The sequence below is a fragment of the Pholcus phalangioides genome, unplaced genomic scaffold (assembly GCF_987345545.1).
Source record: "Pholcus phalangioides strain wild (caught in Gottingen) unplaced genomic scaffold, Ppha-v1.0 ptg000010l_1, whole genome shotgun sequence".
Lineage (NCBI taxonomy): Eukaryota > Metazoa > Arthropoda > Arachnida > Araneae > Pholcidae > Pholcus > Pholcus phalangioides.
Window position 1 is genome coordinate 21,622,395 of NW_028301603.1, and position 27,466 is coordinate 21,649,860.

Consider the following 27,466-nt stretch of genomic DNA (forward strand, 5'->3'; position numbering starts at 1 on the left):
TAAATCATAAAATAACATGTAACTCACTATCAAAATCTAGATTCATCACATGAATGCGTGACCCTATGAGTGACCCAGTGAACAATCGTATGAGTTATGAGTTATCGAGTGAGTGGAACATTTCGCTTCGGATACTTCAACTTCTACATTTCGCCCTTTGTATAAATATAATGAGTAAGTAGGGTGCATGTAAATAATACACATAATTTCTTTTTTAACAGTGAAATCACGATATACTGATATTTTAGCGATTACATACGGATAACGATATCATACGGTCATTCATACGATCACTCACTTGGTCACTCACACAATCATTCTCTTACTCATTTGGTCACTCACTCGCTCAGGGCAGACGAAATTTTGGGACGAAATGTCCAGGAGTCAAATGTTCGGGACTAAATTTCCGAATTCCCCATCATACGGCCTCGCCATGAAGCCTACTCCAGCATACACGGTGCTTTATAGAGGTCTCGTTACTTTCAAAGATAGCGTATTTCCGGAATTTTTCCAGGAGCTAAATTGAGTCAATAATTAGCTTCATCCAGGAACGAAATCTGTCGGGTGACCGCAAAGAACTCCCACGTGATGATCACCAAAGTCAGTGAGTATTGGATCACAGCGTATTGGGTGTGAGAAAACGGGATCCTATACATCACACAATGAATCAAGATAATACGTATACTATGTTCAAAATTAATGCATTAAAGGGGGGGTTCAAGAGAAATAGTGTTAAACCGTTTCATCCTCCACAACCCGAACCTCTCTACCGTAACCCAAACTACACATAACATGCCGTGGTGGCATCACTCACCCCTTCATGGGTTAGAGAAACACATACGCGCGAATCAGGCATGATTTGTCTTTTGGTCTCTCCCCACCACCAACATTCGCTTTCTGCTATCGAAGATAGTGCAAGGATTCATTTAACATCGGGGGATGCGAAACCCGGTAATGAACCTCCGGAGAGTTATTACCATCCATAAGGTAATTTATAGTCATTAGCACTGGGCGAACTCTATTAACTCTCTCTCTCTACCTCTGTGTGTGTATGCGCGTGATGATTATGTACAGTCGATTGTCAGTTGGTGAAAATGAGTGAATTACAGAATCACGGTGGGGATGGAATTTGTTTCTGGAATGGTCGCGGTAGTACAGTCCTGCAGGGATCCGTCTGTCTCTCTCTCTCTCTGTCAGGTGTATACTTCCCTGTTTCCGAAACGCAAATAAATTTCTGTAAGAGTTATGTGTGGAAGCGATTAACCGGCGTTTCACCCTCCCGAAGAGGGTGAGCAATGAATGGTGTTTTTGTTAAACCAGGGGTTCTTAACCTTTCACATTCCACGGACCTCTTGTGCAAATAAAACGAAGGCCGCGGAACCCTTGTATCGATAAAATGAAGGTCTCGTGGATCATTCGTATCAACACATAAAATGAAAGCCGCGGGCCAATTCCATCGATAAAATGAAAGTCGTGGACCCCTTGTTTGGGTAAAATGAGAACCGCGCAGACGCATTTTGTGCCAATAAAATGACCCCTTATCCCCGGGGGTCACCATGTATGGTGTATGTATCTGTATCAGAGACAAAGGCAAACGGGGAAAACTAAGAGAGTGGCATTTCTCTTGAACTGCTAACGACTCCGGCGTTCTCCTCTTTTCGCCCTACCAGTCTCTACAAGCATTTCCCATCTTCACTTCGAATCATGCAACTCAGATGGCAGCACCAGAGCCAACACGAAACAAGCACAAACATTATGATAACATAAATACGCTAGAACCGCGCATATACAGACACACAACACGTTCCTACGTATACCGATTCGTTAGAAATTCCGCAGGGGAATGTGTACGAGGTTGCACATGTGGATAAGTAAAAGTAATCTTTGCTGGCAGGATTTTTGGCAGCCTAAAGTTTTCAAGTTTTGCCATGTGACCCAAGAGGCTTGGTCAGAGTAAGCCATTTTTGAGTGTAATAATAAAATGAAAGTCGTAGACCTCCCCTTGTATCCATAAAACGAAGGTCGCGGGTCCCTTGTACCTCTTCCTCCCAACCAAAACATGGCCCGCCGATCTGTTTCAACCAGGCACTGATCTATGGGGAGGGTGATCCCCAAGAAGAATATGCGATACTGCCCCCATTGCGATAATTCATGAAATTTTCGTAACTTCTATAGGATAATATTGTATTCAATCAATCCGTTGAAAATTACCAGTATCAACGTTTTTGATTGAATAACAAATTCAAGAAAACTTCAACTAAAAAACGTGAAAAATCGAAACGAAGAGAAAAAAAACTATGGGACCATATCTACAAAAATTTGTAAAATCACCCCCCCCCCAACAGCGAGTTCTAGATCCGCCCCTGGTCTCAACGAAGACAAATATAAGCAGGTGGTCAAAGACCTGGACCATGCTGGAAAAAAAAAAATTCCGGCCCCTTGTACCGATAAATTAAAGCCGCTGGCCACTTGTGTCGATAAAATGAAGGCCGCAGACCCCCTGCTGTAGCGTTATACCGGGTTCGTGCTCGGTTTAGAAGTTGGGTTGGTGCTTCCATCTATCTTGGAAGTGAGAAACTTGAAAATTGAGCGAATATTTTTCTATATATAATTCAAAGTTGTGGGTCTGCAACTCTTTGTGAAGAATCTGCGACTGATACTGTCCAAATACGTCCATTTCAAAATCTCGTATCCAGCCCTTTTCATTGGCATAACAATTTTCGCATTCTTGTGTCATAAACGAGCGAAACTCCCCTCCCTATATGGGAGATCCGGAAATTTCGCCTCCGATATTTCGTCCTTGGTACATTTCGCCCCTAACATTTTGCCTCGGACATTTCGCCACTGACAATTCGTCTGACTTGACCGTATGAGTGACCATATAAGCGGGTAAGTGACCAAGTAAGTGATCGTATGAGTGACTGTATGGTTGAGTGAATGCCCATATCAAGGATCAAGTGAGTGACTGCATGAGTGAGTGACCATATAAGCGGGTAAGTGAACAAGTAAGTGATCGTATGAGTGACTGCATGAGTGAGTGACCATATAAGCGGGTAAGTGAACAAGTAAGTGATCGTATGAGTGACTGTATGGTTGAGTGAATGCCCATATCAAGGATCAAGTGAGTGGCCGTATTAGTGACCAAGTGAGTGTGCAAGTGACCATATTAGTGACGAAATGAGTGTGCGAGTGGTCATATTAATGACCAAGTGAGTCACCGTGTAATCAGTGCCGTCTTGACGCATGGGCCCCACCCGGGCACGGTCCGATAGCCTCAAAAAAGAGGGGCCTCACGAAAACAAGAACTGTGGGTGAAATTTTCGAGAATTCTCCGCCTGAAAAATAATCACTTGGCCCGGGGAGGCAATGATGCTGTTAATACGGCCCTGCGTGTGATATCGTTTTATCTTGGTCACTCACACGGTCAGGGCAGGCAAAATGTGATCGGGAGAAATGCCCCGGCGACGAAACGTGCCAGGGGTGAAATGTCGGAGGTGAAATTTCCGTGAACCCCATATGTGAGTGCTCCCCGTTAAAAGTGCTCGTAAAAAAGTTGTAGGGACTCAACGCTGAAAAGTGAATCAGAACTGTTTTTCCCCATGGAGTTACTTATTACGTACGACTAAAATTTTCCCTCTGAATTGTGGGTTGGCCAAGAATGATGATTATAAGGGGCTCGTCCTCCTTAAATAACCTTCCCAGAAGGAAGAAAGAGAGGGAGAAAAAAATCAACATTCTCTTCCCTGATATCATGTCATGTTTTACACATTAATGTTTCTTTTTTCCATTTCCCATGATAAGTAGCTGCAGGAATTTAGGTATTGTTTTGGAGAAGAAAACGAACACGAGGCAACTTGGAATATTCTTCCCACGAGAGGGCGTAAGTAAAGCACCCAAACGTGTTGGTCCTTTTGTTGCTCCTCGTCTTTCGTGAGCGCTAATTAAGAATAATAAATTGCTGCCGACCTGTGGGAATGCCGTCTTCTTCTTCTTCTTACCTTTTGACATGGAAATTTCTTTCTGAAACTGTTCTCCTCGAGGGGCATATATTATTAGACATAAAAGTTCACATACGGATTCGACTCTCTCTCATGAGGGTTGATCAAATGAAAAAGGCGCCGATAGAATATACGCTCGGTTATTCCCACCGCCACTATCTCTAATAAGTGACTCTCGTTTGGTCACACTTATGCTTACACTTGGTCGCTGTTTTGGTGGCCCGCTCGCTCTCTAAGTTCCTCGCTCTCTCTAGTTCTCTCTAGTTCCTCGCTCTCTAAGTCACCTTTTACGCCACATCCTGACCTGGTCCCTAGTTCTCTAGGTCACTCTCTTAGTAGCTCTCATGCTTGCGCTTTCTGTGGGTCACTCTTTCGACTGCTAACACCTGTACACTCTCTCTGCCAATCACATGTTTGCACACTCCCTAGATCACTCTTTTGAACACTCACTCTCTGGGGTCACTGTTTTGGTCCCACACGTGCTTGCATACACTCTTTATCACTGTTTTGGTGGCTCGCTGATATTTTGCTCAGCTCTTCTCTTAGCTCACTTTTTTGTCATTCACATGCGTGCGTACTCTTTTGGTCTCACACATGCTTACACATAAAGGCACAGGATCTTAGGTCTGAGACTATTTCAGCCTCCCCCCCCCCCCACTCAATAATTTTTGAGTGGGACTGAGCCTCCCCCCCCCCCGCCCATTCATGAGCATACAATGCAACGCACCATTCCCCCTCCACCGTACGAGATTTGAGTCTCGTATATACGGGAATGAATCATAGACTAAAGATATATACAGTCGAATACCGTTATAGCGAAAATCTCGTTTTAACGAACACTTTTCTAATCCGCCAAATAAGTTTACATAGGAACAATGCTAGGTAACCTGGAATTCCTTTATAAAGAAATTTCGTTTTGACGAAGTGATTCCTCCGGTCTCTTGGCGTTCGTTATAACGGGATTCGACTGTACTACTATTATTACTCTATGGAATGAATGGCGATTTTCAGTCCCCAATGTTTTCTTCATGTCGGCGCCGCTGCTTGCACACTTCCTTGATCGCTGTTTTGATGGTTCACTGACATGATTCCTTGCTCATTGAGTCACTCTTGGGATCATTCATATGCTGGCACACTATTTTTGGTGGCACACATGCTTTCGCACTCTCTATGTCACTTTTGATCGCTCACCAACCTGGTCCCACATTCTCAGGGTCACTCACATTCTTGCACATTCTCTAGGTCAGTGTTTTTCAAATTTTTATGGCCCACGGCACTCTTTCCCTAGCCATAGATCATCCGCGGCAACTTAACAATAGTCTGGTGGATATTTGCATCCGTAAAAGAACCACTTCAAAGTGCTGAGAACAGGAACACATCAATATCGCCAGCACTCCTCGACATCCGTAACAAAAGTTGGCGACGCCCGTAGCAGCCGCGACGCACACTTTGAGAACCACTGCTCTAGGTTAATTGTTTATATAATTCCTTGATCTCTAACCCAAAAATAACGACTTGACGCTTGTTTGACGCTTCGACTTACTAAGGCCGGGATTACACTATAAAAGCACTTTTACAAAATTTTTTTAGTGTAAACCAGGCCTTGTACGCATTACCCGCTTCCGTGACCGGGCAAACACACACACATTCCCGTATTTTCTCCTAATTTTGCCCGAAATTTTCATAAATGTATATTCATAAATGCTCTTTTCCAAAAATTAGAACATCCCAGAAATTTATGAGAGCAGTTCATTAAAGCTCAAACTGTGGAAAGCCCAAATTACGGGTACAGTTGTAATTTGCATTTTTCCATCTTCTAAGAGGTTTTTCGTGAGCATATCGGCGGCAAAAAATTTGCATAAAGTAGATTGAATTGCGTCTTGAAATGCCAAATTACTTTTTCCCATTTGTTTCAAAAACACCCCGAAAGTTGTTTCTAAATATGTCTAGTCTCTGTCTGTCTGACTAAAAATGGATTATCAAGTGAAAAATTTCATGCAGATTTACATCAACTTGATCGAATAAGAGTTGTATGTCTTTCCTGGTTATGTACGTAAATCTAGAATAGTTCAATCTTCGCAATAAGGATGGAAAAATGGGACATTTCTGCAAACTCAAAATTACGTGTGCATTTGCTTGGACAATATGGAAAAATACGTGCTGATATCGTACGAATACATTGTATAATGGCCATCTTTGGACTTGACCATGGATTTTATGCATCAAAATTTTGACCATATCCAAGACGCTGTATCGATGCTGCAGCAATTCACGTAAGAAAAAATCTTGATGGCAAATGAAATTTCCATCTCTATACAGGTCAAAAGTTAGGGAGCCTAATGTACACCTCCATTGAGAGAAGTCTTCTGATTCATAAGTCTCTATTTTTTGGTTCCAGCAGCTGAAGACTTCATTTGAAAATGAAGAAAAAGTAGATTTTGGATCAAGAATTCGGCAACGTCCATCCATCATCATCGATACTTCTGTGTTTTTCTGATATCTGATGATCGTACCTGATGCTAACCATATTAAGAGATTATGGTGTGTCGTGCCAAAAAAAACGCGTATCATTTGCAAACCATCCCCGCTATCAGCTCTGCAATAAAGACGATGGGGATTCATGGATGAGTTCAAAGCCAGACCTGTGCCCGAGTCAAATCAACTCAATATCTTGATGCATAAAATTCATTATCAAGGCCAAAGATGGCCACGATACAATGCATACGTAAAATATCAGCACGTGTTTTCTCATACTGTCCAAGCGAATATAGGTGTAATTTTGCGTTTGCAGAAACGTCCCGTTTTTCTACCCATTAAGATTGAAAAATTCAAGGTTCGTATACATAACCAGGAAAAATATGAAACACGAATACCACTAAGTTGATGTAAATTTGCGAGAAAATGTTTATGTGATATTAGTCAGAGATGCTCTAGTTTTTTTAAATAACTTTCGCGTTTTCTAATTTTTTTTAAACAAAGAAGGAAAAGTAATTTGGCATTTCAAGACGCATTGAATCAATTTTATGGGAATTTTTTGCCACCGAAGAACTTCTTGGAAAATGAATATGTAATTACAACCATGATGTTAATTTGAGCTTTCCAACTTGGGCATTTCATGAACTGCTCTCGTAAATTTCTGGGGTGTTATAATTTTTTGAATACGACGTGTGTATATTTCCAATATAGGAATTAGGTCACATAATCACCCTCTATAAAATAAGGTCACACTAATCGTACTGAAATAATTTCGCGCTAAATAGTTGATTGCATTTGATTACAGTTTCCATCGAAAAAAAAAAAAAAAAAACGTTGTAACGAAACATCTGTTATAACGACAGAATTTCGTTTAATCTTCGGTGTCGCTATAACCGAGTTTCCCTGTTTTACACACAAACGAACGAGGGAGAGAAAAATCCCTGGAATTCCTTAATTTCTGCTAATTTTCCGAGCAGCCGTTTCTCCCGTCAGCGCCAACGCCATTATAACAATCTCTCATAAGAAAAAGGAAGAGAGAGAGTTGCATATGGGATGGGATGGAAGGGAATTATTAATTTTTCCGAGTCGCTGGACCATCGCGACAATACGTAGAGGACAGACCGACGAACAAATGGATGGATGGAAGGACCGTCTCCGCCTCTATCTCTACTCTCTAGCTGTACAAATTCAATTTTTATTAATTCATCCTTCCCCCAAAACTTATTCGCGAAAAATAATTAAGAGCAGATGCAGATTTCAAAGAATAATTATTTACGGTTTTCTCTCAGCAACAGAAACGTTTTCCCCACACACTCTACGTTTAGAAAATTCGGAAGAAAAAGGATGGAGAGAAGGCTGGGGGTGGTAGAAGATAAATATATATATATAAAAGAGAGAATATTTTTGGTAATAACAGAGTAAAGGGATCGTGAGAGGAAATTAATTAGTCGCTGCTGGTCTTTGGGAAGTTTCACTTACATGAAAGGATTAACAACCTCGCTACAGATTGTGGCGATTCGCGTCTTTCGTTTCCGCCATCTTCTTTCTTTTTTTTTTTCTTTACTACTTTCGTTTTACTTGTTACGGAACGATTCTCTTTGATGTTGCCTTCGATTCGAAAAATCGAGGTGTGGGCGTACGATTTCGATATGCGGGACTGATGCCGCCAACGATTACTTTGGTCTTGAGGGATCTTTGATCGATCTGCAAACCTCGGTGATGAATCAAATATCTTCTTATGTTCCATGCAACCCTGCAACATAAAGATCATAACGAAATAAAATGCGAGTTATTTTGACATTGACGTCGTTTCAAACTACAGTAGTTCTTGGCTATCGTGATGGTTTCGCACAGAGGCGGCTCGAGCTTACCCGACGGGTGCTTAGCCTCATGTACCGCCCCTAAAGACGACTTTTGCGGGAGGCTGGCAGGGCTTTAGCCTAGGGCAGTGATTCTCAACCGGTGCTCCTCGGAGCCCTTGGGGCTCCTTGTGCTCTCCAGGGGCTCCGCGGCCACTCGAGGAAAGTAAAAAAACCCAGTAAAATCTAAAAAAATAATTATATTTTTAAATAGTAAAAATAAATCAGTAACTTTGATAAATAATTAAAAAATTGGCCTACAGGGCTCCGCCATAGAATTTTTTTTACTTTAAAGGGCTCCGCGACTCAAAAAAGGTTGAGAACCGCGCTGGCCTAGGGCATCCTGGGATAAACATGATTTTTCTTTAGAGCGAAGCAGCTCACTGAGCAAAAATTTGCATCACCGTGTGTCCCGCTTTTAAAGAAACTGCTATCTCAATTTGGATCCAGGATTGTTTTACCGTCCTTAACTACTTCACGTACAAGCTTTTGGGAAGAAATTTGTATTGCCTCTATTTGACGAGTTAGCGATAAATCAGGTAACCTCGTCCTAACCAAACCACAAGTTAGAAAAAGGAATAGGAAAAGGAAAAAATATAAGAAATAAGGTAGATAAGAGAGTGTGTTGTTGGTTTTTTTTAGTCTCTTTTCACCCTACGTGTTCTCTTTCGCTGTTTCATGCATAAAGCAGAGAGATACATTATATGTGTGGGAGGGAAACCATTAGCAGAAAGGTATAAAAATAAAGTAAGTATATAAAAAGCTTCGCGATGCTGAAAAAAGAGAAAGAAAGCGCAGAAAGTTTGAGTTTATCCCACTGGAGTTTGGACGCAATATTACGTTCGTGATCGTAAAGTGGGCTAAAGATGATGGCGGACTCGCATTCACGCCTCGAAGTTTTAGAGAACCACACAAAACCTACTTCAGCCGTCGTCTGCGGGGATCGAGGCAAGTCTTCCGAAATGCGAAACCATCGCAATATTCCTGCGAATTCTGGCTGTAGGAAAAAGCCCAACTTCTTTCTTCATAAAACACTATTCTTCACAAACCTGCAAGTTTCACCTTCCATTTTAGATCAGTGTTTCCCAACATGGGCAATATCATCCCCTGGAGGCGATAGAATGGTCCGGGGGCGGTGGAAGCAGCGGGTATAACATAGGATCCCGTGGGTTAGCTTGCATTGGAGCCGATGGGAGAAAACATTTATGTAAGGGTGGGGGGGGGGGGAAGATGGAACGAAACGATTGGGAAACCCTGTTTTAGATCATAGATGGCAGCAGCATATACGTCTCAGAAAATCTTGAGGAACGCATCTCGGCATGCACCAATGCTTGAGAAATTCCTCACATGGATGTTTACGAGGTGCACATGCGGTTTAATGGCAATGTTGCTCTTGGACCATCCAGTGATTTTATTTGTATCGGCAAAAGACTGACAGCACCTCTACAGTCTTCCATGTCTAATTGAAGACATGGACTATAACTGCAATCCATTATGAAGATGTAAGGCTCTTATATAGTAGAGTGGACTCGTCGTCCGTCACTCTCAGTAATATATCGGAAATCGTTCAAAAAAGCAGACCAGGGAACAGCGATTAGCTACAGTGACGATACTGACGTCAGACTTCCGCTCAATGATGGCGGATGAATCAGCCTAGTATTTCAAGTAGCTGAAGAGGCTACTTTCTTTTTAAACCGAGTCCAATCGCCATGAGCAATTTACTACCTAGTGAGTTGTGCCGGAAGTGTAAGTGTGTGTACCCAACAGTCTGAGTGCGTATCTAGTGCTGTGTCTAATTTTTCAGTGTGTTGCCATGTATATTTTCAGAAGTGAAGTGAGTGAAGTGTAATGTTTAAATATTTGTACCATTTGTGGTCCTGTTACTCTCTGTGGCGAGACTTTTTAACGAGGAGATCGGCTCGCATTCGCAAGGTGGAGTTTGAATACGAGTCCTCGCGATGCGAGTTCATCACTGTGATCACTCGATCACCAAAGCGGCTCGAGAGGCTAATACTACTTGACCGTACAAATATCTCGCAAGCATTGTTGTCAGAGTTGTTTTTTCATGTTGAATCGGTGCTGCCATCCAGCTTTTATATTTTGAGGTTAAAACGGCAATTCATATTATCTTGCCTGTTCATGAGGACAGACTATTTCAAATGTGAGACAGGCTCGCATTCGCACCTCGAAGGTGAGTCATGTCATTTTGTACTTTGGCTGATCATTTCAATTGACTAGTCACATGATACGCACTATCACCTGCGTCACTTCCCTCAGTACACACACTTTATGACAGCATCTACCTAAGTGCGGTGCTTCTCAAAGTGTGCGTCACCAACCTATGACAGATTGCGTACCGATATATGATTTGTGTGCCTATTTACGCTTTGAAGTGGTTTTTAGGAGAGAAAATATCTATAAAACTGTTCTGAGGAGCGGGAGGTGAACCATGAATTGGGCAACGGAGTCGCGGGTGACAAAAGGTTCAAAACCACTGACCTAATAGACCGCACTTGTGGTCCGACGTGTCTTCAGCTGTGTCTGTTTTACGCATCTGGAAACAGTACACTTCCTTACGAATCACCCTGTATTGTGGATATTGTGGATGAAAGTTTGGATGTTCAACAATTCTCAAAATGATCCTCAAATATCGATTTCTACAAGTGACCATCTGCAAAAATTACTGAGATGATGATACACAGAGGAGGAATCTTTCCCTTCTAAATATTTCGAAAAAGAAAAAAGTGCGATGTACCGGCGCGCGGAAGAAATCGGACATCCACTTGGACCCACACACTAGAAAGATGCGTCTGACTGTCTGACTCTGGTTGAGAATGGTGGGAAAAGGTAAAACACATAAGCATTATTTCGAGTCCAAATGTCAATAATTTCTCTCCTTCCCCAACTCAACAATCATAGCATAATAACCATTACTTTCAAATGACAATTCACAGCTCAGAAGCAATTTGCTATTTGCCCGTGGCTTCGATAATTAAGAGCACTGCCACAGATAGCTAGTAGCGCGATAATTATGTTCAGGGTCTAGTTCATTTATACATTGGGAGTTTTGAATTTTTAATGAGCAGGAGAGAAATCGGTAAAACTCTTAATTCATTTTCTCCCTCTTCCCCTTCAACTGCAATGATACGCATTTCTCTGAGCTTTAGGCGAAATAATCTCGGCTCATTAATTATCAAAGTAAAGCACATTTCACTTTTTTTTAATTCTCGCCCCCCCCCCCATCTTAAAGCAAATGCATTTTAGCCGACTCTTCAGTGATCCCCAACAGGAAATCGTTAAAAACTTTCGCTAATTTAAAATGGGCGAAATACGCCATGACAGTTAAAGAGAGAAATAGGGAGGGAGAGAGAGAGAAAGGGAGGGACTTCCAGAATGACTAGTTTCCCGCGCTTATAGTGAGAGTTACACAAGTTCCTAAAAAAAATACCAAGATGGAGAGTGTTGAGGGAACAGAAACTGTACCTTCACTTGCACATAACTCGCAGTGCAAAGCGAGAGAACTAGGTCTATTGTGACAGTGAGAAGAAGCCTTTGCTTCTCCCTCTGTTGAGGTGCTAGGGGAATCCTACTATGGCGGGTCCTAGAATGAAGGGAGAAGATAGTTTGGAGAGAGTGAGAGAGCCGGCGCTTCTCTCTCGACCTAATTAGTCTCGCAACATAATGACACTGGCAGAATCAGAAGAACTGCGTGCACGTGGTGTGTGTCATGCCCTTCGCATTTCGGGCGAACGAATTAAAAACGAAAGAGAATGGAAATCCTTTTGTTTTGAGACGAAGAGCAAGTGGAACGGATGTCACGAGATCGCAATTCCCACCTTGAAATATTTAATACAAGTTTATTAAAAGTAAAACACTATGATCGTATAGTGGTTCTTACATTGCGTTGTGGCAGCAATAACCCAGGTTCGAATCCTGGTCAGGGCACCAAATAATGTGTCGCTGCCCGCGTCACGACACATTATAATAAAAACATTACACAATTAAATACTCATTGTCGTTGTGCCGTACGTTAACTTTAATTATTTAAACATTTTCATCATTATAAATTTACCAGACATAGAAATTAATCTTTAAACATTTTCTCAACTCACCCCCACAAAAAACCAAGAAATAACAGAAATAACAAAATTTAATCACACTCGCCACTTCAAAGAAAATCCTCTCTACGTGGCGCTATACACATATATACGTTGTATATATAAGTATAATATCCCTTCTCTTTTTTTTTAAATTTCACTCACAAGATCGCTGAAGGAGCGTAGTGCCTAGCACACAGCTCGACTGTATCATGCCATATCAACTAATGAGTACGTTCTCTTCTTTAAAAAAAAAAGGACAAGAAATTTTAGTTTCGATTTCTGTTAGGCTTCGTATACAACTGATTGGCCGACGGTAGGCTCCCGATAGTAATGTGACTACGATTGGTCCAAAAGTTAAAAACTAAAAATCAAAAGAATGTTTTGGATTTCGGATCCGAATATGAGAACGTCTGGATTTCGGCAGACTATAAATATCGGTGTCTTTTTGACGCCAGAGATATTTTGAAAAACAAGGCACGTTATGACGTGGTGATTTTATGTCATGTAAGAAATTATTAAGACTTGATTGCGTCCTAGAATTCATAACGTGAGAAAGAAAATATGTGTTTGAAGTGACTATACGATCGCAGTGTTTCACTTTTAATAAACTTATATTGAATATTTTAAGGTGGGAATTGCGATCACGACATATTACCGACGGAATTAAGTCTCAATCATCGCTTACATGGCATAAAATCCCCACGCCATAGCATGCCGTTTTTCAAAATATCTGTCATCAAAAGAAACCGACGTTTACAGTCTGACGAAATCCGGACGTTCTCACATTCGGATCCAAAACATCTATGTATTTGATTTTTAGTTTTCAACTTTTGCGCTATTCACATTACTATCGGGAGATCACCTTCCACCAATCAATTATAGGAAGCCGAACAACGAAACCGAAACTGAAGTTTCCCGTCCTTTTTACTAAGGACACTTCTTATCAGTTGTGGCGTGGTACAGTCGAGTGGTGTGCTAGGCACTATGCCCCTTCAGTGAGCTTGCGAGTGAAATTTAAAAAATAGGGGGGGGGGGGGAGATGTATCCACGTAGGATATTCATTAAAGTGGTAGTGACCAAATTTTACTATTTCATTCATTTATTTGTTTTTGGTGGGGGGGGGGGAGGGAGGTGAATTGAGAAAATGTTTAAAGATTAATTTCTATGTCTGATAAATTTATATGATGAAAATTTTTTAATAATTGAAGTTAACATGCGGCACAACGACAATGTATCTTGAGTATTTGTGTAATGTTTTGTTTTTAATTATAGTGTCGTGACGACCCGCGACACGGATGTTTTTCTCGTGGAAGTTCTGGTATACTCAATCAACTTCATAAAACGTATCAATCGCTCGTCGTATCTTAGACTGGCTTTTAAAGAAGATACATAATGTGATAATAAATGTGTGTGACACAATGACATCTTTTTTTTTTTAATTTACAAATCAGAAACTTGGGACCTTGAATCTGTGGCAACCAAATACTGCAAAATGTCGTCATTTGAAGAAAAAGAAATATCAATCAAACCCAATAACTAGTTTCAAAACAGACTCTCTCTACGTATCTGACCAAATCATGGATTTCACTTCTATAAGTATTCACGCCCATTTCCAAAAAAATTTCATCTGGAATTCCATTTTGATAGTTAAGATTTTCTGCCTTTGATTTTTTTTTTTCTTTTGATGGCTTAGAACAGCCATCTTCAACCTGTTGCTCACAGGCACCATGATGCTCAACACTCGTGTCTAAGCATTTCCTATTCGCGATTACTTGTTCAACGCTTCATTTAAACAGCCTGTAAAAATGTATTCAAGGATTACAATTATGCAAATTTCAAGCATAAATATGTCAAAATTGCCATAAGGGGGTGCTCAAGGCTTGGGAAAGGTTGAAGACCCCTGCCTTGCGAACATTGTTTTCAAAACTTTTTGCGCTAGACCCCTCCTCCTTCCAGTTTTTGACAAGAATTTTATCTGTGACCCTTCCTTCTCCATGGCTCCGCATCTTGCCATAATCGGATTCATTCAAAATAAAAGTGACTGCACTGCCATCTGCTATCAAATAGCCTCTTAATACCGTACTCCCTCGTATTCCTCGGCATGTCAGAAATTCGAGTCACATATACTAGAAAGTTATTTAATCTTTGTTCCAAAAATCCATTGAATTGGCTAAATGCATATTATTGTGATAATTACTGAACCTCGCTTTTACCAACATATTGGGAAGCGTGATTACAATCCCTACTCCCTTAGTAACACAGGAAGCATTAGCACGCCAGTGATTGTTTACTGCGAGCAAAACAGCTAGTAAGACATCAGGAGAGGCAGAGTTTTGGGCAAAACTGAATTTCAAAGTTCATTGACGAAAAATGAAAGCATTTTTTATTGAATCAATAAATGATAGCTGGGCCCAGCTTCTCGATACACATGAACCGCATTTAATTAAATCAGAAACAGAAGTGGAAACATTTCTTAGTAAATCAATAAATGATAGCAAAGATGGGAAAAAATTGGATAGATTTCAGACCGAATCGAACGCACAACCTTTGATACGTGAGTCTCGTACTATAATCATTACTCCAACTGCCATCAAATAGCCTCTTAATACAGTATTCCATGGTATTCCTCGGCATGGCAGAAATTTGAGTCACAGATACTGGAAAATTATTTAATCTTTGTTCCCAAAATCGATGTTGGATTCCAGCACAATTAAATGTATCTATTGCTAAACTTCGCCCGCAAAAATCTCACCAGGAGTGACGTAATGGTGCATCACTCATTTTGGCCAATCACGATGCGCTAAATTCCTACAATGTAGGAATTGTTTTTTTTATAAGCTCCCGCGAACGGACCAAACCCTCAACATTAAAAAGCTAGATCCTCAAAGTTCCACGGAATGCCAGCTAATGCGGGGAATACAGTATTAATATAGCTTAGTTGAGTTGAAGCCTCATTATATTGGTTTTATATTCACATTGCAAAAAAATGACTAATTTTATAAATTTGCTAGCAAACCCTTCTCACTTTATCAACACGATTCCCTGCAGGAAAGCGACCCATTGTCTTAGAACAGGGGCGTCTTCAATCTGTTGCTTGCGAGCACCACTGTGCTTCCTAAAGTACTGTTAGTACTGTGTGCCTGTGTTTAATTTCATGCTTGCGACCACTTAATCAACACTTCTCATGATTAAACACCTTACACAATATGCATTCAAGGATTAAAATAATCTTGATTTTTCATTCATTTGTATGTGAAACTTTCCGTAAGGGTGCTCCTCTTTTGATGATAGGTGCAGGCAGTCCTAGCGATTAGAAAAGGGTTGAAGACCTCTGTCTTAGAACATGCTGGTATCTCTCCCATGGCCCTCTACCTCCAACCCAATTAAATTTTTAATAAATCAAACTAAGTCAGTAATGATTGATCTGCAACAGAGCCCTTAGTCAAATCAGCCCGAAATTTGGTATAGTTAAATCTGGTGTTATTTTGCATTTATTTTTTTGTAATTAAACAGTGAGTATGATGATCAAGTTTAGTTGCAGGTTCCAAGGGAACTCTGGTGAAGGAATACTGCATCAAAGTTAAAGGGAAGCGCCCCCTTCCCAACTAGAAATAAAAATGTATTCTGATGCTCAGAGCAAACTTTTTTGTTTCAAAGTCTATTTAAAATTTAAAAAAATTAAAATTATGAACTGTTTCATTTAATTGTGGCTCACAACCCGTTACCAAATCAATTAGATAACCTCTGACAGGTTATCAAATCATAAGTGGCCCACTCTCGAAAATATTGATCACAACTGCCTTAGAACAAGCTTCTCTCAAATGCTCTACATTAAATTTTCCATTGCAATTTAGAAAGCATGAGTATATTTCATAGCATACTTTCAACACAACAGCGTTTTGACTCTATAGAATTTACCAAAAGCTCATCCATGAAACAAAATTTAATGTAAGCACATTGGTAAAAAAGCCTCTAAAATCATGCTTTGAAAAACATAAATGCTGCGCCAGATATTGTTTGGAATATTGAAGTGCCATGTAAAATTAGTTTTAAACTGTATGCCGATGAAGAAGAAACTGATAATGTGAAAGTAGTTTTCATTTCTGAACATGGGTAATCAAAAGGGTAGTCAAAAAAGAAAATAGAATGGTCTGTTTGATTTTTAAAAAGGTCTCCACATTTTCCGAGAGTCATCTTTCTGCTTTTTCCGAGACCTAGTTCGCCCTGGCCTAGAGTATGCATATGGTTTTGGAGACCATGTCTTCAGAATGAAGATAGAGTTGGTTAACGGATACAAAGAATAAAGAGCCACTAGTGGGTATGCAAAGCTTGAGCTATGAAGAAAGACTGGATTCATTGAATATGCCTTCTTTGGAACAACACAGACATCTTGGAAATATGATTGAAGTATTTAAAATTTTCAAGGAGATCAATATGATGGACCATGAAATATTGTTCCGCTGTCTTTCAAATGCTATGACTCAGGGACACAAGTTTCGATTAGTTAGGGATAATTCTAGGTTGTTGTGTTGCAGGGAGTTCTTCACCACAGGGTTGTAAATGCGCGAATTAGCTTATCTTCTGATGTCATGAATTTCCCCATGATAGACTCCTTTAAGATGTAATAAGATGGGTGGGAGTAATGGAGAAGCTATCCATATTCAAAGAATGACAATCATATTTCTATGGGTGGATATTTTAGTTGCATAGTTACTCTTTCTCTGGCTCATTATTTTTGGGTAACTAACTGTATTTTAGGTTACTACAACCATAATATTATGGGGGGTTTTTTCCTAATACTATTTTTTTTTTCTCCTTTTTCATTTTTTTTTTAGCAACCTTGTTGAGCAATTTGCCTGTTGTGGTTTCTAATTATGTATTTGTATAAAAATTGTCTGGATTTTGCACTTGGTTATCTTATTGGTACGATCATTTGATCCCCCGTTTCTTTTTCATCACAATGATTTTTTGCATGTGAGGGTATATCTGACCTGGATTTACAGTTCAATCTTTGTCTGGCACAATAAGTTGATCGCTGAGTTCAGGTGCACTGTGCTTGATGGGAACACATTCAAAAAACATAATAAACACCTAATTAAGTTGATTTATACAACAACCAAGTGATGAGTATCATTATTAAAAAAAGGTGCAATAAAAGAAAAAACACAAAAGTTTCTGCACAAAATTATGTATTTGACATGAAACTAGTCAAGCAAATTTTAAAGCGGCAGGGCGAGGTGAAAAAATTACTACACTGCGTCCGTCAGATCAAATGCTCCAGATGGAAGGAAACTAATGAGAACCTCAAGAAAATTGTTCCTGTCACCTGTCTGTAAATGAGAGAAATAAATTTACATGGGTCTCACAGACCCAATCCATCACTGGAAGGTTAAAATACTTAAATTTCAATGTTGCGGAATCAGGCACATTAAGCCAAGCAGATCATTGGTCACCACCCATGTTCAGTAAGGCTTTGAGTGAACTGAATGAACCCAAACCTGACTAGATTAAAAGAGACAGATACTCAATAGCTCCCTCATCTAAGGAAATAGAGAGAAGAGAAAATGTGAAGGCTGTGCCTATTAGATCAGTTGTGTTCAACGAAGGGTTAAAGCCAATTTTTAAGGACTATGAAACCTGATCGGAAGCCACAGAAGCAAATTCAAGACCTGCCAAACTGGATGTTTCATGTATTAATAACATGTGATACCTGCAGTTTAAATAAGTGGCCATAAAAAAAAGTTTAAAGCATATTTAATGCAATAATATACATTCAGATATATATATATATATTTATAAAAAATCCATATTACAATACAGATGATATCATGTACATGAGGTAAATTCATCACGTATGGCAAACTAGCTGTTCCCAGATTCAAATCACATGTTTTCAGAACGTTTTTTCATGCAACTATTTTTTTTTTCAGGCACATTCATTTTCAACAAGGTATTTGAAAAACGGAGAGGATACTTTTTTCCTGAGGAGTTAAATGCTCTGTAAATGAATTATAATAAGGAAATTGTGCCAGCTTTTGCAGATACTCAACCAAGTATTCCTTGAAATTCATGGCATGCAAGGGATCTGCCAACATATCGGGATCATCTTCTTCTTCTGGTGAATATTCTGAAAAAAATATAATTGTGTGAACAGATGAGTAAAAAAAAATTTCAAACATTTATTTCTAACAGAATTGTAAGAAAAACGATAAGGCAGTAGTTTCCAAACTTTATGGAGCATGGCCAACTGTTGAAAAGAAATTTTTTTTGGCAACCCCCTTCCAATTTGTTTTCAACTTCAGTGAAAATTTTAATCAATAGATGGCACTGCACGAAAAAACTATTCATATATGCATAATCACCTGTGCAATTTTCAATTTTTTTGAAAAATCGACGTTCTGATTGAGATGCATGAAAATACGTGAGCACTCATGCTTGTGTGTGTGTATTTAGCAGATACTTCAACCTGTGTCTGACAACAAATGATAGCTGAATGATTGTAGGGCTTCCTATCGTCAAAATCTGCAACTTTTTTTACATGATTTCACCAGGTGTTGATGCTCTGTGAGGTGAGCTTTTATTTGCTACTATCGCCTGGGGCAAACGGAAAAATTTGCTGTCACAGAACATGCCTTCCTCAAGGGCCAGGGCATTCATTTCCAAGATACTAATATCCTCTCTTCAGAAACACATTACTACTCCTGGCCGAATTGCAAAGCTCTAGAGATTGCTAACAAATGAAATTTCAACGAGAAGGAAGAATGGCTGCACTTAAACAAGACATGGCACCCTGCAATCCAAAAAGACCATAATCAGGATGATTAGGAAAATCTATTCTTCTGAATTTTGATCCCCCGCCATTCAAATTTGAGAGAAGACTCTGATCCCCACTGACCTGATCAGAAGCTGCCACGTCCCACTAATGGCGTCATCACAACGGCTGGGTTGGTCTTCCCAAATCTCCAGCAAATGTGTCAGTGGTTAACAGTCATCCAAGGAGGTCACTTCGTCTCCTTGCTTGTAAAAAACTGCACTCAAGATGTTCACAGCAGTTGTGGAAAAATGTCTGCTTCAAAGAAGCTTCAAACATGGCATAACAGCCCGAAAGGTATGATATTACAAATTTATACTTTATTAATATATAAAATATTGCAAATTATACTTAGGTTGGTACTTTATTACAAATCTCTGGCCATGAAAAAAAACAGCCTTCTCTGTAGTTTTTATTTTATTTTAGTTGTATGCTTTACCTCTGACTAGTGAGTGCATTCATTAATAATAAGTAGCATAGAAAGTTAAGGTGTGTTTTAGATTTGACATATAGTATATCAATAAAGGTTTTGTGAAAGAAGAAAACAAATGTATTTCAAGAGTTTAAATTTTGGAAAATGTTTTGCGACCCCCTCCCCCGGGTAGTCGCTATCTTATTACTTATCCAAATTAATTGTGTTAATCTGCTCCAATTACCAAAAGACTCAGATTACTGGGATTCATCTTTCAAGGCAGGGATGCACATCCTTTGGCCCGCAAGCCACATGCGACCCACCAAGTGGTTTCATCCAGCCCTTGAAAAGTATTCCAATAGAAAAGTATCAATACACACAACCCAATATATACCCAGTCCAGAGGTCTTCAACCTTTTTCTAGTTGCGAGCACTCCCTGTATCCATCACCAAAAGAAGAGCACCCTTTTTGGAAAATTTGACATGCGAATGCGTGAAATCAGGATGATTTCAACCCTAGAACACAATTTGCATGAGGAATTTAATTATAACATTGATCAAGTGCTCACGAGCACAAAATTGGACAGTAGCATTAAGCACTCTGAGTGCTTCAGGGAGCACCGTGGTGCTCGTGAGCAACAGGTTGAAGATGCCTGATTTAGCCTAACTATATTCTATCAATAAAAATACAGGACATATCCAAAATATTTTCCAAAGGTGAGCAAAGTTGTCATTACTTTTACTCGAATCACTGAAAAATCGCCAATGGCAGGAAATGAAGCGCAATTGCAAATCACACTGGATTAAAATGTAATTCATTAAAAATGTTTAGTTTGTCAAAATATAAGAGATGAATAATTATGATGATTATAGTCACAATTATCTTAATATAATTTATAAGTTATGAAAACTATCTTGATCCTTGTAAATTGCTGGATACTAAATCAAAAGATTCATTGATAGCTATAAGTGCAAGACACAAAACAGCTGACTGAACAACCATTCACCAGTGTATACGTATGCTTTTTCAGCTTCTCAGGTGTTACTTTGTCCCAATTGGTATAATTTGAGAAAAATTTAGTTAGTGCAGTGCATACACAGAGAATGAATGTTATAACTAGAATTAAGATTTTTATGACCTAAAAATTGACAGAATATGCTTCATAAAAAACAAAATGTGTCATAAAAACCTAAAAATATGCCTTTATAAATAGGCTGACCATATTCCCTTGAAATTACGGGAAATCACTGATCATTGTACAAAATGATGACAAATGCACACAAATTAAACTGTTAATTGTTGTTAATATTGCCGCAAAATCACCAATCATTGCCGAAAACGATGCCAAAGGTAGGTAGAATTGTTGATTGTTGCTAATATCATTGAAAATTTGTTCTTTGCAAAAAATGAAGCTAGTGAAGAGTAAGCATGGGGGTAATCCTTATTCATTCTTCTGCTGAAATATGAAAAATACTGTACTGTAAAAATTACTGTAATGTAAATATGCTTTAAATTCAGAAAATCATGAAAAATGCTCTATAGCAGTGATTCCCAACATGGGAGATGGAAGGTTCCAGGGGGACGGTAGAAGCTATGGGTATAACAAAAGATGATATGAGTTAGTTTGCGTTGGGAGAAAAAAAAATTCTGAAGAGGGTGACAGGACAAAAAAGGTTGGGAAACTATGCTCCACAGCATAAAAATATTGAAATATAAAAAAATAAAAAAATATGAAAAGTCAGTGAAATTCAAGTCCTAGTTGTAACCAAAGCTTGAATGTTGTTACTCTAAAAAATCTTGAAAAATGACTAAAAGATGCCCTAAAAATTAGAAAAAAAAATCAAAATAATAAAACAAAGTTCTCTTGAAAAACTGGCTGTATTCAAATGTCAAAATAAAAAGCTTTGACAGCACAAAATCATATGTAATTTTTCTTCAAGTTTTTTCCTCTCATTTAGATTTCATCAAAAGTAAAAATTTTTCTAATAAATGAGTTAAAATTCATGAATGGGTTAGGATCATTGACAATGATCCTAACCAATTCCTGAATTCCAACCAGAGCCCTGTTAGGCTCCCCAAGGGTGGAGGCTAACAGGGCTCTGGCTTGGAGAGCCTGAGACGGTTCTTCTCATTTTTTGTTTCTTTCACAAGAAATTCACTATTGAGAGTCCCCATGAAGAATCTGACAGGAATGCCCTATTGCTAGATGTAGGAGCAATGACTGGCGTTCTAGGGGAGGAGGAAATAGGTTTTTTGCATTAAAAAATTAAATATGAACCGCCTTCCTTGAGAAAATCGTGTGTATGCCTATGATTAGGAAGCCAGAAAATATCTTTTATTTTATTTTCCAAGAAATTCAAGCATATTTTTTCTCAAGTGCTCACTTTATATAATCACTATTCATATAATTTTCTCAATCTTTTAGACTTTCAAAAAATTGGAAAAGTGAAAAATATCATGCAAATGCCAAAAAATGCCCACAGAAATAAAAAATGCCCTAACAGTGAGAAAAACTGAAAAATGCAAATATCATCTACATCTGGGCCTTGGTAATGACTAGGTACAAATTTTCTTTTGAATTGTATTACCAAAGAAATCTTTGTTAACAGCTTGCATGCGGAAGTTGTGCTCTCCACCTCCTTCATTATTTTCATCATCTATTTGGTCCTGTAAATTGATATTAACATCAATCCAATTGGATACAAAATTTGCCAGATTAGGTTAAATTGGATAGTTTCATAATGAAAGTTAAATTTTCTTTTGGAAAAATAAAAACAGTTTGAAAGGAATTTAATTTCAAAATGAAAGTTTCAGTAAAAATGATATGATGCAAAATGAACCTACATCTGAGTCGTCATCATCGTCATCTTGATGATATCCTTCATACAGCTCTTGAATAAGGATTTTATAAATTTTGACCACTAAAGGTATCATCGTCCACTCATCTGGATCTGTTTTTTTTTTTTCAATAAAGATAGAAAAAAAAATTATTTAAATAAAATTCAAATGAAATAAACTGTATGACAAGCAAATAATATTTGTGAAAATAAGATGTAAAAGAGATTAGATTGTTAAATACTTGACACTAACATTCGCCGCCACAATTCAATAGATCAAGTGTATAGCATATTTTTGTATTATACATGCCTAATAATTATCAGTTCTATAATTTTTGCCTTAAAAAAAAAATATGAAAAAAGAAAAAATTCTTATAATCCTGATGCATATACATAACAAAGGGATACAAATATATCATATACAAAAACATTTAATTTTCTATCGTAAGTAAACATGTACATCATAAGCACGTAAATTATAGTAATATGTTTTCATAATTTAAAGTATTTTTGCATAATTATACACTTGGATTTTACTGGAGGGATATTGTTTGTCATCTGGTGTTTTAATTGAAATTTATTCATTAATTTGGGAACAGTGAAGGAAAAACTCTTTTGAAATAGATAATTATTCGTTTTTGGCACTTCAAAAACCTGTTTAACTTTTATCGCTGTACTGTTTTCAAAGATAACCAATCAGTGTTTCATATTACAAAGTTTATTATTTTATAAATACACTGCTCAAAACAATTAGGGGAGCAAGCAAAAAAGTGAAGAAAACCGTGCGAGACAGCCACGTATTGGCATACAATGGATAGTACCCGCGTATCAATGCGCAATACAGAAAAAAGACGTAAAAAAATTTGGAATTAAGCTTTAATTCTTTGAAAATATGGAAAAAACATGAAAAGATGATTTAGGGCAACAATTTGGTTACATGTAAACGATAAAAAAAAGTACTGTTTATACATGATGCATGAGTTTTAATAGGGCGTGTGGTCTCCTTGAAAAATAGCTAAGACTGCTGCACACCTGTTTGCCATGGATGCGATGAGGTTATCGATCAGACTTTGGGAAATACTGTTCCACTCCTCAAGAAGTGCAATCTGCAAGTCTCGGACAGTAACAGGCGGCCTTGGTCGCGCAGCAATGCGTCGTCCGAGCATGTCCCAAATATGCTCGATTGGATTCAGGTCAGGAGAGCATGCTGGCCATTCCATATGCTGTATTGTTTCAGCTTCAAGCATGTTCTCCACCAGACGAGCTCTATGCAGTCAGGCATTATCATCCTGGAAAACAAAGGAATCTCCAATGGCTCCAGCGTAAGGGATGACATGAGGTCGCAGTATCTCGTCTGCATACCTTCGGGCCGTCAAAGTGTCATTCTGAATGATATACAGGTCTGTACGTCCGCCTATGCTGATTCCACCCCATACCATCCAACAAGCTCGTCTGTATTGTGACCTTTCACGAACGAATGCAGGGTTATTTCGAGTGCCCCTGTCCCTCCATACCAGAACACGTCGGGTGTCACACTCCAGACTGAATCGGGACTCGTCTGTAAACAGCACTTGGCTCCAATCATGTTGCTCCCAATCTCGATGTTCAGCAGCCCATCTTCTTCGGGCCGCACGGTGGCGTGGGGTCAACAGAATGCAGACCATTGGCCTACGTGCATAGAGCCCTCCCTCATGAAGCCGATTACGTACTGTTTGGCTGGACACCCTTCGTCCTGTTGCCAAGAGCAACCATCTTTGCAGCTGCGTAGCATTCTCTGTTCTGTTTCGACGGGCTGTTAACCGTATATACCGGTCATCAGTTGCTGTAGTAGTGCGTGGCCGACCTTGCCCTGGTCGACGTCTAACATTTCCTGTTTCTTGGAATCGATTCCACAGCCTTGCAACAACACTTCTGACGACTCCAACAGCGTCCGCGACACTACGTTGTGTTTGCCCGGATTCCAGTCTGCCTATAACACGCCATGCCATGGATTCCGGTAAATCACGTTGTTGAGATATCCTCAAGTCACCTTGTCTCCAAAAGAAAATTCTGTGCAATTGAATTTCACAGTTACGGCAGTAAAACAGACGTTTCTGCAACATCCCGATTTCTGCCCTTATCTCCTTTTTCTGGTTTTTGACGTCATGAACTTTGATTTGCATATGAAGTTTTCTTCTTCCGTTTCCTGCTAGGCTTTAAATTATGGATGATTCATTTTATGTTACTTATCGGTATACATCTTTGCGTACTTTTGTTAAAACCATGTGCTCCCCTAATTGTTTTGAGCAGTGTATATATACAGTGGAATCTCGATAACTCGACATCTATTAATCCCTTGGTTGGCAGAATGCTAATTTCAACGAAGGGGAAAGTGAAATTGCCCGTGAGTTACCATTCTAAGAATTTTTTGACATTGTCGATGGGTACTTCGATAATCCTTTGTTTAATCCGAACAGAGTATAGGAATTTTATTCTTATCAAAATGTGATGAGAGATGAGTACCAAATTTGACAAGTTTCAACCTGTTGAGTACTAAGGTAGATCATATTATCTTACATGTACATAAAAATTTGAAGAAAAAAAATTGTTTGCAAAAATTTTATAGATGTAACTGACTAAATCTTACTAATAAATAAAATTTTTTACAACCATATCTACATTCTTTTATTATCTTGACTTACTTTGCAAAGCTTTTGACCGTGTTTTAACACCTTCATTATCGTTTATGATATCTCCTTTGACTTCTATAGCTTGTAGTCTTGTATCATTGTTTTTTAAGCAGTGCTCCAATATCTTGCTCAAGGAAAAGGCACTAGAAAATTCATGTGAAATAAATTTTTCAAACAGAAGTTTAATGAAAAGCCTTTTAGAAGTAAAATATCATACTTGTCACAGGGTATGGCATTTAATATACTATGGTGTATTTAAAAAAACTATCAATGTGGAGGGGGAGGAGCATATGCCCCAGGTTGAGAACCACCAATCAAATGAAAACTTATCAAAATAGGGGCCACATAAAAATATAAATTGTCAAGAAATTACCTTGTCTATTGTTTCAATATATTTTGGAATAGAAAATAGACATTACATTGGCAATCATTATATCGTATATAAGTTCTAAAAAAATTACTCTCTTGAGAGAATTCCATACTTGGACAGAATAAAAAATTACACAGTTCAATTTTTTACAATGTAGCTCTCTAATAAGGCAAGAATCACTTTTCGTGGTATGTGTAGGTTGGATTCAGAAGTCAAATATCAGTGTTCAAAACACTTTTTGTTCATTTCTTTGCAAAAACAGGGCAGGGGCAGAACTGAGTTCTGACATCTTATGAAACTAATCAATAACATTGAAATATGAATAACAAAACATTCGAAAAAGACATTTTGAATTAGAAAAAAAATACAAATTTACTGATAGAGAAAAAAATATAGCTAATATTAATAAAGATAAAATATTCAATTATACAAAGGAAAAACCCATCAATACCAAAATTCATAGAACCTCTCTGAATCATCCCTTGTCTATCCCCAAAATCATCCCAAATCTTTGTCCACAAATGAATTAATGAACAGTCACAGGAAATGCTCTCTCACCTTACTTTGTTATCATATGCTCCCATGAACATATGATGGCAGTGGCACCATTCTGTCAAGACATACTCCAGAGCAGACTTCCCTGTAGGACCAGGAACAGCGGAGAGAAAACTTAATATCTGTTCCATCTGTGACCGGAACATTTGGCTAAAAACCATCACTAAATTCTACAATGAAAGAAAAAGTTCTCAATGTAAGAAATAACGCATTTTTGACTTTTAATCACTTATAAAAGATCAATTTTCTTTGAACAATTCAATACAACAGCACTGTCAAACTACACTCTACATACTGTATTCTGTAAATAAATAATGCACAGGTGTAGTGCAAATAAGAGGAACCTCATTTATATGAGAAAGTTTAAAAGATCTTCCATTTGTTGAGGGACTATTGTGAATTCAAAGATTTGATAGAAGCCTATGAATGAATGATTGTAAAGAAAAATAATTTGTATATACAGTACAGCGACACCTATGTGAAACAGAACGTCAAAAGTCTGAAATAATATTCCACAGAAATGCCCCTCTACTCTAATTTACCCAGGTCCATTTTGGGTGGAAGTTGGGCTCTCAAAGAAAATTGGTTTTTTCCCGCATCATTCACTGGTACACCTGTTAAGCTGCTGTGGTGGTGGAGTGGTCACAGTGATGGACTCACATCTCGAGGATCCGGGTTGAAACCCCACCGTTGCCACAGTGGTGGTCAGCTGAAGTTGGTTTTCTGCAGTTCCCAACTTCGAGGAGTGAATCCCTGTTAAAAAGTCTCACCACAGAGTGCAACAGGCCTACAACATTACAATTATTCATTCATTACGAGTTGAGAAAAAACTCATAGTTTACAAAAATAAATTGCAGATGGCAGTACTAAACATAACAAGCACTCTAACATGTACCAATTTGTTAGAAGTTCCGCAGATGAATATGGACGAGGTGCATGTGTGGTTTAGTATTAGTACACCTGTTAATGAAACTAGTAATGGACTTCTATAGACATGCCCCATCCAAAGGTTTCAAAAAAAAATTTTGCAACACATAGTTTTGCCATAAACATGTTGTCTTTGAATTCTGGTAGCTAGTAATGAAAGTACCGAAATTTTCTATGTATAACCTGCAGGAGAAATTTTGGAGGGGGGGGTGTTCTCATTCAGGAGCACTACATATTTCGTCGGCCATTTCTTTGATAGCCTACGGTTCACACCAGTACAGTGCAGTGCAGAACTTCCTTTGTACTTCATAGTAAAAATGTTTTCCGAGGTCACATTGTGGGGAGGAAAAGAAACAGTTGTACTGAGGTTTACCCTAATATTTTTTTCTTTTCTTGGGAAGAATAACAAAGAATAAACAAAATTTTTACACATCCTTTTCCAAAATCCTGGG

At 38.6% G+C, this 27,466-nt stretch overlaps 1 protein-coding gene across 1 annotated transcript in view; it reads right to left on the bottom strand.

The window, feature by feature from the left end:
- Nucleotides 1-18,169: 18,169 nt before the first annotated feature.
- The window catches only part of LOC149081106 (importin-9-like), a 41,415-nt gene continuing 32,118 nt past the window's right edge, over nt 18,170-27,466 (bottom strand). Inside the window, exons 21-25 of the mRNA XM_089237889.1 lie at nt 26,091-26,257; nt 25,175-25,305; nt 22,501-22,607; nt 22,245-22,323; nt 18,170-18,559 (exon numbers count right to left, since the gene is read on the bottom strand). Of these exons, the coding sequence (XP_089094015.1) occupies nt 18,375-18,559; nt 22,245-22,323; nt 22,501-22,607; nt 25,175-25,305; nt 26,091-26,257 (669 nt within the window). The 3' untranslated portion in view covers nt 18,170-18,374. The remainder of the gene's footprint in view (nt 18,560-22,244; nt 22,324-22,500; nt 22,608-25,174; nt 25,306-26,090; nt 26,258-27,466) is intronic.